The 19,442-nt window shown below is 32.9% G+C and overlaps 1 protein-coding gene across 1 annotated transcript in view; it reads left to right on the top strand.

Annotated features, from left to right (window-relative positions):
• Positions 1-2,770: 2,770 nt before the first annotated feature.
• The window catches only part of LOC124369916 (enhancer of polycomb homolog 1), a 79,893-nt gene continuing 63,221 nt past the window's right edge, over positions 2,771-19,442 (top strand). The window contains exons 1-4 of the mRNA XM_046828096.1: positions 2,771-3,334; positions 11,850-11,988; positions 13,868-13,968; positions 15,930-16,070. Coding sequence (XP_046684052.1) covers positions 3,182-3,334; positions 11,850-11,988; positions 13,868-13,968; positions 15,930-16,070 — 534 coding nt within the window. The 5' untranslated portion in view covers positions 2,771-3,181. The remainder of the gene's footprint in view (positions 3,335-11,849; positions 11,989-13,867; positions 13,969-15,929; positions 16,071-19,442) is intronic.

The raw sequence follows: 19,442 nt of genomic DNA, 5'->3' as shown, positions 1-19,442 counted from the left end.
GTCATTTGTTGCAGTTCGTAAGTTCAGTTATAACTGTTCAATGGCGTTGTCTTTCCAGTTAAGCTTCGCTTGAAGTGAATCTTTAAGGCATTAGCTCCTGCCGTGAGTTACTATTATTTTGTATGATCAATTTACATTAGGCAGTGCTTGATCTAAGTTTTTCTCCATTAGTTCTTGTTTTTTATAAGAGTGCCAGCCTTTCCTCTTCATCTACTTCATGGGAATTATATGAACAATTTAAATCAATTTCTCTCTGTTTTTTTCTAAGTAAATTTTTGACTACAATATAGCAGTTTCCTTGAGATATAAGACAAGTATGTTCTCTTCATGCTCCATAATGAGTGTGTTACAATGTTTAATAAAAGTTGCCGATTTAGATCATCTACCTCTCCATCAGATCTATTACTAGCGTATATACTTTGTTTATTTCAAAACGAACATCAACTATGTTATCTTTTATAGAGCCTTGGTATCCATCCGATTCTAGTATAATTTCTTCTAGATGATGCATTTTTAACTCTAAAATAAACTCTTATATTTTTTAGTTATGTAACATCACGCTGTTGGTATCAAATCCCAATAGTAGTATATGAAAATCAGTAAGTATGTATTCACAAATGACTATAAGGTGACTAAATATTTCATTTAACTCCTTAAATTCTTTGATCATTAGACCTGAAATACACTTGAAGGCCGATGTTGTGTTTGAAAAATGAAATCGCTTTAATAATTCTGGTTTTCGTTGCCTTGGGTGGGCGGTTGGCTACGGGGATAAGTCTGCAGGCAGGGAAACCCTGATACCGAAGTGCACATGCGCAAACCACGTAAAATACGAACGTGACCTTGCTCCAGCTTGTTATCAACGAAGTTTTACAGAAATATGATACAGTTTTTATTTTTAGATACCGGTAAACTCACGTCATCTCAGCTTCAGCTTTCTACGGCCGGAAATAGTGCATTGAATCTATTTTTTAAACTATAATAACAATATTTATTTTACGGAGCACTATTACTTTTACTGTTGATCGTGTTTGACAGTCGTTCCAATCCATTAATATGTAATATCTTCTTAGAGATGATATTATAATTACGCTGTATAAATCCTTTTTCAACCTTGGTAAACCAACTTTGTCCTGTGTAATGTCCACAAACACAGTGTTCTAGAGAAGGATGTGTATATCCGTACAATATCCTATGAAAACATACTGAATGTGTACATTAAAATTTGATAAGATTCACCGATTCCGACATGTTTCCATATAACACTAATAGTGTACTGGTTGAGATCAATTTCCCGACTTGGGAATCTGTAATACAACATTTAATTTGGAAGTTAAAAAAGACAAGTGTCAACTAAAAAGGTTCTCTGTATGAATATTAAACAAGAAATCCCAAAGCAAGAATACATCAATGATAAATCTCGGATGGCAGAGTGTATTTGGGATTTTGGGAAAAGCAGATATGTTATTGGAGAATCGGCCATATGTGTTTTTCATCTCACCGGTGTATTCGATATGCTCGATCACAATTTGCTCCTGCAAAAACTTGACTATTGCGGGATAATAGGTGTTTAAAATTCTTGGATCTCTTCATATTTAATGAGAAGGGCTTAGGCTGTTCGAGTTCGCTTCAGGGGTTCTACAGCTGCAAAACAAATGTTTTATTACATTCAAAGGAGAAAAAGTACAGAGCTTCTCAAGCGCCAGTCTTAGGTCCTCAATTTTTCTCTCATTTATTAACGACCTGCAATCTTGTATTACTGGCGCCAATGCAAACGTCTGTCAGTTTTTAGATGACACCTATCTCCATAAACGGCCAGAGACGAACCAACCTTGAGATTTTGCCTATATATAAATCAGTAATTTAATGGATTGGTTTCAAAGGAGCCAATTATTTCTAAATGAAGTAAAAACTCAAACACTACATTGCCGTATCACCAATAGATCCTAACGGCCAGGGCTGTAAAAATTGGTTTTGAAAGAGACAGAGGTATCACTATGTGAAATCTCAACGATTCTTGGGAAATATATTGATAACCAGCTGAAATTCCAAGATCTTATTGAGTTTATTTACAATAAATTAAGTCCAGGGATATTTTTAGTATATGTATATTTTAAATTAGTATTATTTATTTTCAATTTAATATCTATTTGTGGAAACTGAACCTTTTCAACGCTTTTGTACAGTTGGGCATTGTTTGTAATACAATTTGAGTTCTGAGTTGATGAAAATATCTTAACGACGGAGAGTAACACTCGCCGTTCATAGCTTCACATTACACTGTTAGTGAGAATAAAAACCGCCAAATAGCGTTTGTTATTGGAAAAGATTATTCTACCCGTATGAAATAATACGCATTAGTTAAAACCATATCGTTCGCATGGTGTTACATTTACATTAAGTTTTCAAGAAATCTGAGTAAAGATTATAATATTAACGATAAAGTTAAATGAAACATTTCAACAGTTTTTATAAAAAATGAGTGACGGTTGTGCTTTATTATAACCGAAATATTATATTAATATTAAGAAGGCGATTTTTATGATCTTCGCAACTATACGACTTAAAATAATGTAGAAGAATCCATATATCCATTAATGTTATATCAAGTAAATACTAAATAATATAATCTATTTACTTTGTCCTTTGTTATATTATATAGTAACAATCTCAAATACCACTAAAGTAAGTCTACGTTTTGCACTCGTGATTGAGGAATCATACTACCATGCGTTCGTGTTCGTATGTCAGAGATGAATGAGAGAGAAAAAGAAAGAAATAACAAGGAAGCACATGTGTACTTTAAGTAGCATACAATTCATGTGATATGGTTTTTTTGTTTGAATTAAAAGTTATTTAATTATTAAATTTAGTTTTTAAAGGTAGTATGATTATATATATAAATGACTTGTGGCTACAGTTTCAACGTTAGCTCAAGGCATAATTCCCGCGCGTTGCAGTTGAGTCAGAATAGGTTCGCCATAATGGCTGCTGTGAACGGAAAACGTTCTACAGCTAGATTGCTTGTAAATGTTTTTTTATCGTGACAGTGTTGTGAAAAAGTTATCATGGAAAACGAATAAATTATATTTGTGCGGGTTCTGACATGATTGATAACACTTGTCGCCCTTCAATGGGCCTAATTTTATAGTGTTAAATGTGAAACGTATATGTCAACAAAATGAGCAAGCCCTCGTTCAGGGCTAGGCCCCTTGAGGCCTCCAAGCCCATGCCCATTTTTATGTCGGAAGAACTTCCAGACCTACCAGAATATTCAGCAATTAATCGGGCAGTACCCCAAATGCCAAGTGGAATGAAAAAGGAGGAAGAATGCGTAAGTCGAGCTATTGTTGGGTAGATTAATTTAAGTCAACCCATGTAGTTCATAGTTCTTCCACTAGAGTGTTTACATTTATTCTTATCAATTTTAAAACATTTTGTTTTTAAGTTGCATATATATTAGAAAGTCATAAATACAGTATATTTAACCCCTTTTAATTTCCTAACATAATTTATGATTCCTATGCAGTTAACTTAATTTGGTACCATGTAGTGAACTTTTAAGGTTATGTCAAGCTAAAATTAAACTTGTAGGATAATACTAGGTTAATTTGGTTAGCTTCGACCTTTTATGGGATGATAAACACTTTACCCGTGTTATTATAAACTATAAAAATGCTTTTAATTATTTTCTGTAGCCTAGGCCTAGTATACTTTATTTCCTCAATGAATTTTAACCCTTCCCATGCTGTAGACAGATATAATTAGAATGGTATACCTTGACCAAAACACCAATTACAGTTATATCCTATATTATGTTTCTTGGGAAGTTTTTTAGTTTATAAAAGGCCTTTGAAATGACCGGTGCGCATACTCCGTACTTATCGCGGTTAATTTAAATATATTTGAAATAAACAGTTTTTTAAATAGTTCTTTTTTATCAATAAATACACTAATTTTAAGTAAAATGCCCTGTTTTATACATTTTTGCTTTTATCTTTGATAATATAGTTGTAGTAAAAATTTGCTTTAAACTGAAAGAAGAAAATCTTTTTACTTGTCTTGGTGTTATAGGAAAGTTAATGGATTTATTAGTGGTGTTTGAAGGGTTAAGGTCCTCATAAACCATACATGGCACAAATATTAATAACAGTTTGGTTGTATGAAATTTAGACTGTAAATATCTCAAATAATCTTATCGGTCTAGGGTATTTTCAAGTATTCGTGATCAGACCTTTTAGAAATTTGGTATTTTATAGACAGGTACTCCATGGTTGTTGTTTGTTCGCTGCTATCAATGCAGGGCAACATTGTTACCTGTTCTAGTAGTTGGACGTATTATTGTCAGCCCTGTTCAGCCAGGCCTACTAGCCAATTTAATTTTGTAGATAAAAAAAAACTGGGCAATCCTCAACCAAATATATGGTTAGGCCCTCACTAACCACATATTTCACAAAAATATAGGCCTATGTTTGCGAAATTTAGGTAATAGGTAGTTTATTCTATTCCTAGTAATCCATTAATATAGTAGAGGACTCTCAAGCATTTTGAACAGACCTAATCAGAATTTTTATATTTTACCAATAGGTTCTCAAGGAATGTTTTTCATTTGTCACCATCAGTCTGTGGCAGTCCACATATTAATTGATTTCTGTTTTTATTTCTTTTTATTTTTAGAAAGGCAATCAAGAGTTACGTTTTCCTTAGATTGATCAAGCTCAGATCAAATCGTGTGGCTTAAAGCAAGTTTCATTTAATTTGGTGATTACCTTTGTGTAGAAATGTGTGTGTGTGTGTGCGTGCGCGCGCGTGTGTGTGTGTGTGTGTGTATATATATATATATATATAGCCTATATATAGGCCTACATTTATTTATTTATAGATATATTGAATAAGGGGCTTATATAATTTCTAGTGAATAGGCTCTGTAGCCTAATGTTACGAGTTGTCATGTTGTTTATTGGTTTAATTTTCTCTAGCAGACAGATGCTGTATTGTCTCCCCTATTAGATGACTTTCCTTTGAAAGAAAGCCGAGTAGTGTAAAGTGGCTAAAATAAATATTTACCTCTTTTGAAATCAGACATTTTGTTACAAGTGGAATAGGTCTAAAAGAGATAAATAAAGGATAATGTTTACTTAGCCATGTTACCTAAATGATCTAAAACTATTTTTGACAATTTCTTAACATAGATAGTAACATAGTATACTTTCATTTCCAGAAAGAATTTTTAGGCAATTACTAACCATATATTGCACCTAAATGATCAAAAGTGTTTTAATTTTTAGATTATATCTAAATTAATATTAATCTAGGAGACCAGTAGGAGTCAAGGTTTTTGGGTGGGGGAGATAAGTATACGGGAGGGAAGAAAATTTTTGTCAACATGCAAGAATTTAAGCCATCTGCCAACTGCATTTGAAGGATAATAAGAGTTTTTCAGTAGGCTGCATTTTTATATTTTCCATTAGTTTGACCACAGTTTCCACCTCTATGGTTCAAATTCATCATTTACCTTTGTAATTTTGGTTCTGTCTGCTATGTGCTACTTCTTTTGATATCTCGATATTGCAGTTTTTTATTGGTTGCATTTCATTTAAAGGAATAGTCATTGTTCTTACTCCTTTGTGGTGTTAGTGAGTGTTGTTTCTCTGCACATTCAATATAAAGGTTTGTGTCTGTGGTCAGTGCGCTTTGGCCTTTCAGAAATTTAATTGGTTTCTGTGTTGTTTAATTAATTATAGTAATTTAGTTTTGAAACATTTTTCTTGAAAAAAGAAAACAAAAAACAATAAATGTCCTATTGTGAAGCAGCTAAAGTAAACATTTATCCAAATAAAATATAGGTTAAAATCAATTTGGGGAGTAAGTGATAATTTTCTTCCCTTATTTTGTTTCTTCATACTTGTCTGGAGTTCTCAAAAGTGATACTATTGTTTTTTGGTTAGATGAAAAAAAGGCAATCAAGAGTTGGTTTATCCTGAGATTGATTAAGTTCAGTTCAAGTCATGTGGCTTAAAGCAAGTTTCTTTTAATGTTATGTTTTAAGTTCCTTGGTAGAAATTTATATATACATATATATTTAATAAGGGGCTGATGTAATTTCCATTAAATAGGCTCTGTAGCCTAATGTTATAAGTTGTCATGTTGTTTATCGGTTTAATTTTTTGTAGCAGATAGATGCTGTATTGTCTCCCCTATTAGATGATTTTGTGGTTTCCTTAGTCAAGTTTTATTATGAAATGGTCAATGTGGAATCATTTCTCGCCGAGTTTATGCATGTCTAGTTGTTTGTGTTTGATATTTTTCTATAGATATACAGTGTAATATTATCAAAGTATGAGTTCACAGAAAGTAAAGTGGGCAGTTTTCTTGTGATGTTTGGTTTTTGTGACTTCTTCCTGGTTACTAAATAAGAGCTCTTATTAGATTATCTACCGTACACAGTTAAAAAATAAGGAAGGAAAATATATTCTGGTAGTTTTATTTCTATTATGGATGTTTTTCATTGTGAGCACAAATAATTTGTTGAAAAGTTGTCCTTTTTAGTTTTGTGTGTTCTTTTAAAAGCTTAGTTTATTTTTATGGGTTTTCCAATGATATGTGTTTGGCCTATTTAATATTGAATATTTTTTGGTATATTAAGGTTCTTACATTTTTATAAACGGGGTTTAAAGAGGTAATAATTTTATGATGTTATATTTTCTCTAGGGTCAATCTAACCTCCAATCATTTTGCTTCCTATGTTTGTACCATGTTTATTGAGTTCAAGACTGGTATTCATTGGTATTTTACATGTTCAACGTTCATTTAGAGTGGGTGATTTAATACAGTGTAAGCAAATTTTGTATTTATCATGGATTTACATTAAACTGTAATTCTGATTTCAAAGATTTGTGTTCAGACAAAATCAATTAAAAGAATATAAAAATGCTACAGTACATTTTAAGATAAACTAAATCCAGATTGATCATATGTTGAATGTCTGTACAAATAACAATGTCACAATTCCAAGAAATCAAACCTCTGTCTATGAGACACAGTTATTGTAATCGTTTTAGCCTCTTCAACTATGAAGCTAGATTCTGTATTCAGAGGCAGTTAAAAGAGTTGTTGCAGAGTTGCCACTACAGTGTTGTCATTTTTGTTATCCTAATAAAGTTAGCTTTATCTGTAAACAGTTTTAATAATTTTTTATCACTAAATATACATTTAAGTAAGTCTGCATGTAGAAGGGTTACACATTTTCTGTGTCAACATTTTGTATAGCCTATGTTTAATTGAAACATATATTACGCTATTATGTGGCTTTTGTGGTTGTTTAAATAAAGAATTTTTTCTTAGGTGTGAATTTGGCAAAAATTAGTATATGTCAAGGTTTTGAAAATAAAAATATTTTTTGATGTTCAATATTTTATGGGCCTAGAGGAAATCAAGTCAAACAAAGTCTCATCTAACATACTTATTTTCAAAACGATTCAGGTTTAGGATGAACATATTTTAAATGGATCTTGATCCATTGTAGAATTTGGTAGTTTTAATTTGGAATATCTCAATAGAGACACTACTAACCCTCCAACTGGCTATTGCCCAGGTAATGTCAATCTAATGTGCGCTCATTTTGACATTCATTGTAGTGTGCACAACACATACACCACATTATCATCCCAAATGGATATATCATTGCTGTAATAAAGATGTGTTGATTTCAGTAATATATTTTGTTTTCCTGTATTCACAAAATCAACACAATAACGATAACATTACACTATCTAATTTTACATATTAATCAAAATGAAATAATTGCTTGGCAATCTTGTTAGTTTAGATCTTGATCTGGTATTGTTTTGTTTCAACCGCTAAGGTAATGTGCTAAAATAATGATTTTTAATTATCAATACTGATAGCTACTTTTTAAGTTTATATTGCTTTAAATAGAGATAGGCTAGTGTTTTATGTGGCAAAAAAATAACCTGATAAAAGTACAGAAAAACTCATAAATTTCCTTCAAATGCAGGGGATAGACAAATTCTTCCCGCTCAAATTCTTATATGAATGTTGACTACCATGTTATCCCCTTCTCTTAGACCTACCCCTCCTCAATTTGTTACCCTCCCTCACCCGGAAACCTCCTCCCGGTCTCTCAGATTGTTGGACTAATTGAAATATAACCTAAAATTTAAATAATTAATAAATTTTGTGCAATGTATGGTTTCGGTTAGTCTAAAAATCCTTTCTGATAATGAAAGTAGGCTATACTATTTTAAGACATTGTTAAAAGTAGTTCTAGATCATTTTTTATTTACATGGCCAAGGTAAACATTATCCTCATAATGGATCTTGTGACTTATCTTGGTAGCTTATAGCTTAAAATAACATGTAGTGTAAAAGTTAATATTATACATTTTGGGGAACAATTACATTTAAGGTAATAATATTTTGGCCATTTTGTAGACTTACTATTTTCAGTAGTAAATTAATATAAAACTTTTCTTTGGTAAAACAAATACAATATATGTTTTCGTAAACCAGAGAATATTTAGAATATTATAGCTGTGTCAAGTTATAATTATTAATATGTTATTAGTCGATTTAAATGGACATACTCCTTTTTGAAAGACTGAACACAAAGTTTGTAGTTGGGGGGTTTAAAGATATTTTTGTAGTGAGTTATAATACACCATAATCTACAGATTCTTAAAAAAATGGTATATATATATATATATTAAGTTAAATAATAAAACAACCAGTATAGTTATAAAAACATTTTGAAACACTAGCTATTTGAGCAATTTCGTTACAATTTCATTGGTACTTGTTTCAACGAAAACCGTCAATGCATAGGCGAGAACAACCACTTTAAACAGGGATGCTACAGGTCAGGGAAGTCAGGGAAAAAAAACAGGACTGGAAATCAGGGAAAAGTCAGGGTATCCGGTCTCAAGTCAGGGAAAAGTCAGGGAATTTCGACGTTGGTCAGGGAAAAATATAAAATCCCTTTACACAAATAAACTTACTGCCGCCGCGCCAAGTCCAAGCCTGCAGACGACGCGGTGCATGAAGCAAAAACCCTGGGGATTGCGTCGAAAAAAGTCAGGGAAAAATGAAAAATTTGGTCTGGAAATCAGGGAAAAGTCAGGGAATTTCATTATTGGACTCCTGTAGCAACCCTGTTAAAGGTACGCTTGGACAAGCTGGGAGCAGCAAACATTTTGTCTTTTGATAGGCATCAATCAGCTGTTTTACAAACGTTATACAAATTTTACAAGATAGCAACTATTTTCCAATTTTCATACCAATTCTAAAGGTACTTTTTCAACAAAATCTGTCAATGCATAAGCAAACACAGAAAAGATAACCTTGCACAATCCGGGAGCGCCAAACATGTCATAGTTGAGAGATATCAGTTGTTTGTTAACAAATGTTCAACTGGTTGCCAGTGGATGACCTAGCAGGGTTATAATGGCTTTATTCTGCCAAACAAATATTCTGTTTAAATTTCCAACTGAATTGAAGTGATAATCTGTGTAATACTGTCGGTATGAATTGTGCAAACAAACTTACTAATTTAATTTAACATAGAAGTAAAGTATGTCCTAACGTGACAGAACTCCTTCACGCTATAACTTCATCATTCCACAACAATAATAATACAAATAATTTTACCTTTCCTCAAATTCAAAACCGTAACAATGGCCAAGTGTACAAGACATTACAATAACCAACAAATAATTCATAACTGTTATTTGGGAGTCTACGAGCTCAGAACTGAACGGATTATCTATATTCTATTTTGGCAATGATTGAAGGATCTGCATTATTTTATTATCAACTGGTTTCCATTGAGAATGTGTTTGGCAAATATCACGGATTGTCAGTTTTGAGAGAGCAGTTTGTAAGTGCTAGTCTAAATATGTTTTATAATGTAAATACAGTACAACATAGTGTGAAACAAGTGTCTTATTTGGATGTTTGTTGAAGGCCTAGGTCTAGCTGTGGAAAGTTTGTTATTGTTTTGTTTAATGTCCAACAGTTAAGGATTCATTTACATAATATTTTTATAGTCAGGTAGTTGGTATTTTATCTTTAAAAGAAACATGTTAAAAACGACAAATGGCAGCAACTGGAGAGGTAACTGTTACGTGATAAACTTATCAAACTGTGACTAAGTAGGGAATATTTATTATAACATAAGTAAACATTTAGTTTTAACTTAGATAAATTAGCTTGTTCACAGTATTTATCACAAGTAACTAATGAAACAAAACATGGTTTTCTATGGATAAAAAATGTTAAGTGAGTGAAGAAATAGTGCAATTAAGAAATGAAACTTTTGGTCAAGATATATATATATATAATAGACTGTCATAAATATTAAAAAATGAATTTTTTTTGTAATTGCATATTTAATATCTATTTATTTCTAACGATCTACAATATTTGCATTACAAACACAAAAGAAGGAATGGCAAAATAGGTTGAGAATCAGATAGTGATGTCACGATGACATACATAACAATCATAAAATAACTAAGTGAAGGATAATAGTGACCAAATTAACATTACCAAATGAGTAACTTAATACCCAGCAGAAATTTAGAACAACAGTACATATAATGACTAGATAAATTAGAGGGTTATGACTTGGCTTTATATTAAAAATAATATTTGGAAAAATGCAAAATGAAAAAAAAAAACAATAACCAAGGAAATAATTGTATGAAGGCCTGCCTTGTCAATCCCGTTTGTGATTATTAATTAAAGTAATACTTCCTGTTTTATTCAATAAACTTCAAGGAACAAAGTATAAATGAAATATTCACTTATGTAGGTCTACATCATTTTCTGTTGTGGAAATGTCACTTTACCACTTTATGATGATTAATGATTAACTGTTGTGTTTAGGTGCTAATTATTTAGGTTCTCTTTGATAAGAAAACAATACCGGCGCATAGAATATGTATACCTGACAATGAATTGAGTTGATTAAATAAATAATTTGGGGTTACCACAACTTTTAATTGTTGTTTCTTTTCGATGACATGTATAGAGGTAAATTTTCTTTGATAACATCAGACAACATGCGAAAACTCTTAAACTATAAACCTGATGTCCCTGTTATATGAACGTTGTAAATATGGCGTCAACTCTCGACGTCAGTATAGTGCGGACATGCACTTTGTATTGTTTTACTGGCCACCTATTTTACCAAATGCTTTGAAATTCCACAAATTTGTGCAAAACGATGTCTTGCATCAAAATATAATTGTTCGTAAAGCTTTGACTTCGTATTTTGTCAGTCTGTTGATTGAGACATTGTAATTTATCTCAGCTGACTGCTCAATGATTTTTGCATTCAGCTATATTTCACTACGTTGTGAATATTCCACTTTATTTAATGTCACACGGCAGTTAAATATTAGATTGTTCCTTATTTTATATGAAAATGAGTAAAAGTAATTGTTTGAAGTCTCCTGTGTCAAAAATACACCAATTACTAACTTAGTTGCAAGTGTCAAATTACAAATGTCAAATTGATAGGTCGTCTTAAATTTGGTTTGTAGCAGCAAAGAGCAGCTGGTAACTTTTTATGTTTATGACGTAAGTTTAGCCATTTAAAAACCTAAAAGATACAACTAAATTTTATGCTGTAATATGTATCAAGACATATGTAGTGCTATGAATAATATAGCTAAAAACCTATTAGCACCCTCTATGAGGTTAAAAGTAAAAAAGGTATAATAGTGAACATTTTGAAGTTAGCTCTCCTTATTCGTCATATGAAGCATACATTTTAAAATAAACCTGTGTTAATTTTTGCATGATTATAAAATTGAGATGTTTTACAGGAACATCATCTGCAACGTGCAATTGTGACCGGGCTCATCATTCCAACTCCGGAGGTGATCCAGGTTGGGGACATGGCTGCGTACAACCGCCTCTATGCACCCAATTTCAAAGTGCCGAAACAACTTATTCACATGCAACGTAAGTAGATGTACTCTTCTTCATCTAGCAAAAAAAACTTTGTTGACCATGTGATCAAATTCAGATATACTACATCATTTTGACAATGTGATCAGGTTTTAGAGTGGAACTCAATAATTCGATTCATACCATGCCTACAGCCAGGGTCAAGGGCGCAGATGCATAATATATGGAATATGGGTATACATGTGTACAGTACATGTAGGATTATTCAAAAGTTTATCATCAATTACAAATTAGTTGGGATGGATCGTATTTTAATATAAATCCTAAGACCTTTATTTGATACACAGAAATTAAGATGAAGATCGGTAAAGCAAACTTTAAAAAAATTTTCCTTCGTCATTCACTTATATTTAGTGCCAAATTGTTTAAATGTTGAATATGACGAACTCAAAGTGGGTATACAACCAACAAAGAGTGCAATAAACATTGGCACTATTCTTAGGCCATACAATGAATTAGGTCCATAATATAACAGTGATAATGTACATATGTTTTGGACTATAAAATTACGGAAGTGCTGAAAAGTTTGGAAACAATTTATTCTTTATGGTTCTTATAATAAAACTATGTAAATTTTGCCATAAAAGTTTTAACTTCTATAAAATACTACCGAGCTCATCGACCGGGCATCTTAATTTAATTAGCTAAATGATATTTAAATGATCAATGACAATTTCTTACTATTGAATTTTGTAGACTAGCTGTACTATATAATTGTTTTTCCTAAGACAAGAAGTTGAGAAACATTTCATTGCATTTACTCCTGAAAGGACCTTTGCACTTGCTTCCTGAGTAACAGGATAATCAGGATGGGTAAGGATGGGGGTAGGAGCCCCCTCCTGCCGAGATCCCATGAGGAGGGACTAGAGGAGGGGCACCTCTGTTTCAGTCTGTCCAGTCAGAGCAGGCTGGGGACAGCACAACCTCATGTTGGTGCCAGCAACAGCCTTTTTAACATTAATGGAGCTTACCTACTCGAACATTTCTCGTCCGCAGTAGACTAATTAATAACAGAAACGCTCCACGAGTAACTGAACAACTTCAAAAATACTCCACTAGATGTCACAAAATATCGAGAACAAGCTCTCTGTAGTAGCCTACAGTGCCTACTCCTTCACATGGAACTAAAAAGTGAATTCCTGAAGCTATTCTTTGTTCCATACGTTAAGTTCTAGAATATCGAATAATAAATGGATCATAAATAGCTTTTTAAAGAGATTTCCCCAACATAAGCTTGCATTTAAGGTTTTACAGTGACTCCTAGAGGACATCCTCTGAAGATATGACATCACAAGTAGACTATAAAGTTTGTTTTCAGACCATAAATTGATGTGCTTAGTTTTATTTTGTAAGTTAAAACTTATAAAATTAGTAGTGTTTCGTAATTTTAGCACCCAAAAAAGAATTGGGTTTCAACAACACTTTAACTTAGTGTTTTAAGACTTTTTGAAAATGTTTATTTAACATAAATCCTCTTTTGCATAGCAACTGTGATGTCTGATATAGAATGTCAGAACACTTCATAGATGGTTTTGAACATGGAGAAAGTCGAAATTTGTCATATATGCAATAGCATGTATTTATTCTTCCCCAATCTGGATTATGTTTGATTTTATTAACAAGGTTATGTTACAAGGGAAAGTCCTTGTCGTTGATCCAGTATGCACGTTTGCATAGTAAATATGACACATAGAGTTGAAGGAGATTAGAAATATTGACAAACTTATAAAACATCATTTTCAAGTTACTGAAATTAAACTTACTTGATTATTTAATAAATATAATTTCTTAAATACTAGAAGTGTGACTGTTCTATTTACTTCAAGAATTTTAATTATGAGTAATTAATAAATTGACATTTGAAATTTCTCAGCTTTCACGATGGAGCAGGATATCCCAGACTATGACATGGACTCTGAGGACGAACGGTGGCTTGATGTCCATTCTAAGACTATGGACATAAATGCTCTAAAGGTAACTGAATCATTTTTTATACATGATAGATTTTCCAGTCATACAATTATGATTGTCAATGGTTTACAACAAGAACCTGTCCACGTCATACTTTATGGATCAATTCTTGGTGTAACTGCTTTTTTGTTGTGTTCTTCAGAGTATAATTGAAAAACGACAAATTCCTCACAAATGTTGTCTTTACTCTTATACATTTTGATTAGTCCGTTGTTAAAAGCCAGCTATGCTGGTGACCAACTTGATTTTAGTCCATTAAAACAATGTTAAATTTCAAACATTCTTATGACTTTATTTGTAGTCATAAATAGGGCCATACTCAAGCTTTGGCGGGCCCTGTAAAAGATATTTGGCCGGGCTCCGCCACCGCACCGCCTGCACACTGCTTCACTCCCTCCCCACCGTTATCCCAACGACAACATTGTATTATTTTGTTAATAATAGTAAAAATGGTACTACAGTTGCCTTCCTCCAGAATGGCTTGACCTTCTCTCACTAAATAGATTGATGTCTTCTCGGGTTTTAGGTCTGATCACGGTAGGCTTCCTCAGGTGACCATGTCCCTGCATCCTTCAGGAGAATCCGCTCTGTAGAATGTGTGATGAACAGGATGAAACTGCCGAACACTTGCTCTTTGATTGTCTTTCAATAGCAAGGGAGCGGTATGCCATCTTTGGTAGTTTGGACAAGGGTGGTGAATTTCCCCAGGAGGACCTGATATGTTGTTTTCTACGGTTTGTGGAACTGCTGATATCATAGACTGGTAGGCCTCATGGTGTACTTCCGGGGTGCACAAAAGGCCCTTGAGGCTTAAGTGCATGGCAATAGGCCGCCCCATAGAAGAAGATTCAATATACGTTGATAAAAATAAGTACGGAAAAATCTTATTATCGGACCATTTTGAACATGAATTTTAATTAATTTTGTTAACTCTAAACATGTATAGTAATTTATATATTAGTTGTCCGATTGAAATTATTTTCATGTATTAATTGTGTAAAAATTTGAGTCACTTTTTATTTTGAAAACTACGTACTATAGAGGTTGTGAGCGTAAAATATTTGTCCTATATAGGTCGCGTTCGTCTTGTAGAGGTTCTATGCTAAGATTATTCGTTGTTTAGAGGTTAATCAGTCTTAGCCCAAATCACAAAAAATCCGTCTTATGGATGTTTTTTTATCTAATTACTACGTTGTATAGAGGTGTTTTTGCATTAAGTGTTACAAAAGTTTCAAGTGGATTTGAACAAATTTGTCTTAACGAGGAATTTGTTTTATCGAGGTTCGTACTAACAAGGTTCGACTATTCTTTAACTGGAGGATCATATGTCTTTTCATCACAACAGCTGTCAACAACAAAACTGTCAAATTACAGATTTTAAATGCCGTCATCACTCACACGTGGCTTTGATGGCATGTTCTCAAATGTAAATAAACATCGCAACCAGACACTGTTTAAATAAATTACGACTGAAATACAAACAGCTGATGTAATGTAATTCTAGAAATCCTAGCAAAGTGAATGCCCTCACGCTCTGTCCGGAAAGTCACCAATTATGCAGATACTCTCTAATAACGGTATAGCCAGTAAAATGTTCACAGTGAAACAGTTCAGACAAGATGGTAGTGGAAATATTGCGATGTTGAACGTCTTCCAAGAAAGGATGGGAAAGGGTTAAATTGTATAATATGCAAATACAGTGATGTTAGGACTTCATCTGATCTTGCCATTGGAAAGCAAATTTTTTAGGTTGATATTTCCAATCCTGCCATTCTTTGTTTAATACCTTACAAAAAAAAATAACAAAGCTATCTGAATGTAATTCACTCTTGAAAGAAGGCAACACGTAGTGAGCTCAATGTGAACAGCAGGTATGAATGTTCTCCTATGCTTTAAGTAGATTTTATATTTTTAATACATATGAGTACATATATTTCTGGATTAATTCGGTGTGTCTGTTGTAGTTCGAAGAAATGATGGACCGATTGGAGAAGAACAGTGGCCATTCGGTAGTCACGCAGATGGAAGCCAAGGTTCTGCTCAAAGAGGACGATGACTTGATAATTGCTGTGTACGACTACTGGCTGAATAAACGACTGAAAACTGTAAGTTTTTATATTTAGCTATACTTATGTTAATTATTCATAATTCTGTGTATTGTTTAGTTACTGCCAACAATTTATGGTATTTAATCGCAAAGTATCACTTTAAACAATTATAAGTGTCCTTGAGACTATTTAAATATAGGAGCTGTAGTATTCGTAAAAAGTGAATTTGCCTAGTCAGACTTAATCAATAATCATTAAAAGGATGTGTTTCCATTGATGTATTTTTACCTGCAAAATAACTCTTAAAACATGTATTTATTAGAATTGGAAATATGTTGCCTATATTTAAACCCAGTTTTGACATTTAACACAAAATGAATGCTATTCAACTCATTAGAACTCCATAAGCTTGAAGAAAATATCAGAGTTGTAAGAGCAACTTACTTCAATCAAAAATTTAAGTCAACAATACCGTTTTACAACTATTGGTATCCTGGTATTGCATAGAAAGCAAATTGTAAGGACATGCATGTGAATGTATATTTGGAAATAAACATCAATGTAGATTATACCCAGCCATGATGTGAACTCACAAATTTTTCCCTATCTGCTGATTGCCAAAATAAGTTTTCAATTTTGAAATCATCACAACTCTCAGGTTAAAAACGGGTTATTCGAATTTTATTGTTTGTATTTATTCCCTGAACTGTATAAACTCCTTTCCTACTTATTCCGTTCGAAAGTCTTCGCACAGGTCTGTGGTCTGTTTTTATTTTATTTTCTGGAGAGTATTCATCTCTTGCGCTGTAGGGTAATACCTCAGAGTGATTGCTTAAAAGTCTGGATATTAGAATTTTACTGTGACAAAAGTATCATTTAATGCTGGATAAAACATTCAGAGACTAGCTTTTTTGATATTTTTGTTTGTTTCTTAAACAGTGATGTTGTTCTTTGATATTAAATTTTGTCTTAGAACAAGATCATTTACGAAAATAAATTGTGGTATCTCTAAGTAATGTAGATTTTAATATAGTTCAATTTTTAACTAAGTAAAAATGTTATCTCGCCTTAGCATCCATGAATTTTTTTGTGGGCAATCTATAACCTTTATTAGAAGGATACTGCTGAATACCTGCTTTTGACTGCTCTTTGATAGTAAGGAAGCATTCCGTCATCTGCGGACCTAATCGGTTGTTTTTAACGAATTTTGGGACTGCTGAAATTGTAAACAGGTAGGCATTACAGTACACTGCCTCGAGATTTCATTTCATGGCAGTAGACCGCCCCTTAGAAGAAGAAGAAGAGTTCTCCGAGAGGAAGCTATTTACCAAATCTTAAGTCTCTAGGACCTTTCTATCAAAGAGTTTTTGCACAAATATTGAGGCAAGCAGATAGAAAGACGCATAGACATGTACAATATTAAGAAGGCCCTGTTAGGTGCTTATTAATCAGAAACGCAATAGAAACACTGGGTACCAGAAGCAGGTACACAAGCCAGAGAAGCAATGGTATATAATTTTTGTCTCTACAGAAGCGCATGTAGCTGTCTGTTACAAGAGTAAAGGGCTCTCCCCTACTCATCATCAGGATGTTGGTTGGATGAAAACAATTCTAGCAGTGGTGGATAACACATGCCTCTATAGTTTACCTATTTTGTGACCTGTGGAAAACTAAACAACTCCATTGTACTGTTTTGTGCACTCGTACTTTAAGAAAAGTCTACCGTGGGGATATATTCATATATAGTGTGGCAAGGATTAATATAGAGAAGAATGTAACATGTGAAGTAAAACAACTGTGAAAGTATAAACAGGATGTGTAACTATATTGTAAATCATCATTAAAAATTAGAAGTTAGAAAATAGTGATGGCAGGGTGAGAAATAGCGGTTTACGATTACGCTTAACATTTCTACCTTCTATATGCTATTGTTCGTTCTTATGTTTATATTTGTGTACATTTAATGTGGTATACAGTAAAGTATTGCCTATAATTTAGGTAAATATTGCTTGAATCAATGTTTTGGATTCTGTAAATCACTTAAAAGGACTCTAGCTGCATTTGGTTTTTTCAGTGTATCAATTAATGCCTGTTTTTTCCATTGCAAAAAAAGGACAGATTATTGTGTTTGGAAGTATAATTAACTATGATGTTGCTATAGTCAGCCAATAAATTCGTCAGATGTGAATTATGCGTTTGGGTAATAGCACTGTTTACTTCGTTCGATGATAGTGTTGTTATATTTAAAAAAAATCATTATGCATGGTACAGTTTACATTAATTAGTGTAATAATATAAATATTTATATTTTGTATTAACACATATAAATATATTGTATTTTATTATTATTATTATTATTTTTACCAGAAAGATATGTGTTATATACTTTATTTTATTGAAAAAAAATAATGAAAATCTGTCAAATAGTTATTGAACAACAATGTTTATTTGAAAAGCTTGACAATATAAAAAAATCATACCGTCAATTTAAATGGGTAACATAGCAAAATAGCTAACGAGTTCAAGGTGTGTATATATATATTTTTTTTTTGGAATTTGAGGGGGCTGTTACCGGAGTCTCAGTCAGGATTTCGGAGAGGTTTTAGTACATTTTCAGCACTCCTCAATCTGGTGGATGACATGCTTTAAGCTAAGGATGGTGGTTTGGAGAGTTTGATGACTGCATTGGACTTCTCACAGGTCTTTGACTCGGTAAACTTTGAGTTGATGTTGGCAAAGCTGGTTTTCTATCGATTTGATGAAACTTCGGTTAGATGGTTCTCATCTTATTTATCTGGGTGAACGCAGAGCACAAAGGTTGACGGGAAATTATCATCGGCAATTCCTAGATCTGTTGGAGTTCCTCAAGGCAGTTGCCCGGGACCCATTCTTTCCTCATATATACCACAGATCTGAAGGATCAGTTGATATGCTGCTCACTAAGTTTTTATGCTGATGACTCACAGCTGTTGTTGTCTTATCGAACCGGTGAGTCGGTTGAAGCTACACGTAAAGTCAACAAATACTTGGAGAGAGTAAAGAGGTGGTCAGATGATCATGGTCTTCGGCTAAACTCTCATAAATGTTCTGTTTTGTTAGTAAATGGTTCATCTTTGAATGGCCAATCGGTAAAGTGCATGGCTGAAGGTTGTATCCATGTAGACGGTAAGCCTTTCACTTCATGCAATACTTTGAAGGTCCTTGGCGTCACTCTTGATTGCCAACTCGACTTTTCTTACCACGTGAAATCCATATGTAAAAATGTTACAACCAAGTTGAAATTTATATCTAAGCTAAACACAATACTCCCAGTCTCTTCTAAATTACAAATTATAAGAGCAACAATTTTCCCATTAATAACATATGCTCTTCCAACCTTTGCTTTTTGTTTAACACGGGAAAACGTGATGGTTCTCACCCGCTTACAGA

This window comes from Homalodisca vitripennis, chromosome X, assembly GCF_021130785.1.
Source record: "Homalodisca vitripennis isolate AUS2020 chromosome X, UT_GWSS_2.1, whole genome shotgun sequence".
Classification (NCBI taxonomy): domain Eukaryota; kingdom Metazoa; phylum Arthropoda; class Insecta; order Hemiptera; family Cicadellidae; genus Homalodisca; species Homalodisca vitripennis.
Note: the sequence above shows the minus strand (reverse complement) of the source record. Positions and strands in the feature narration are given on the sequence as shown.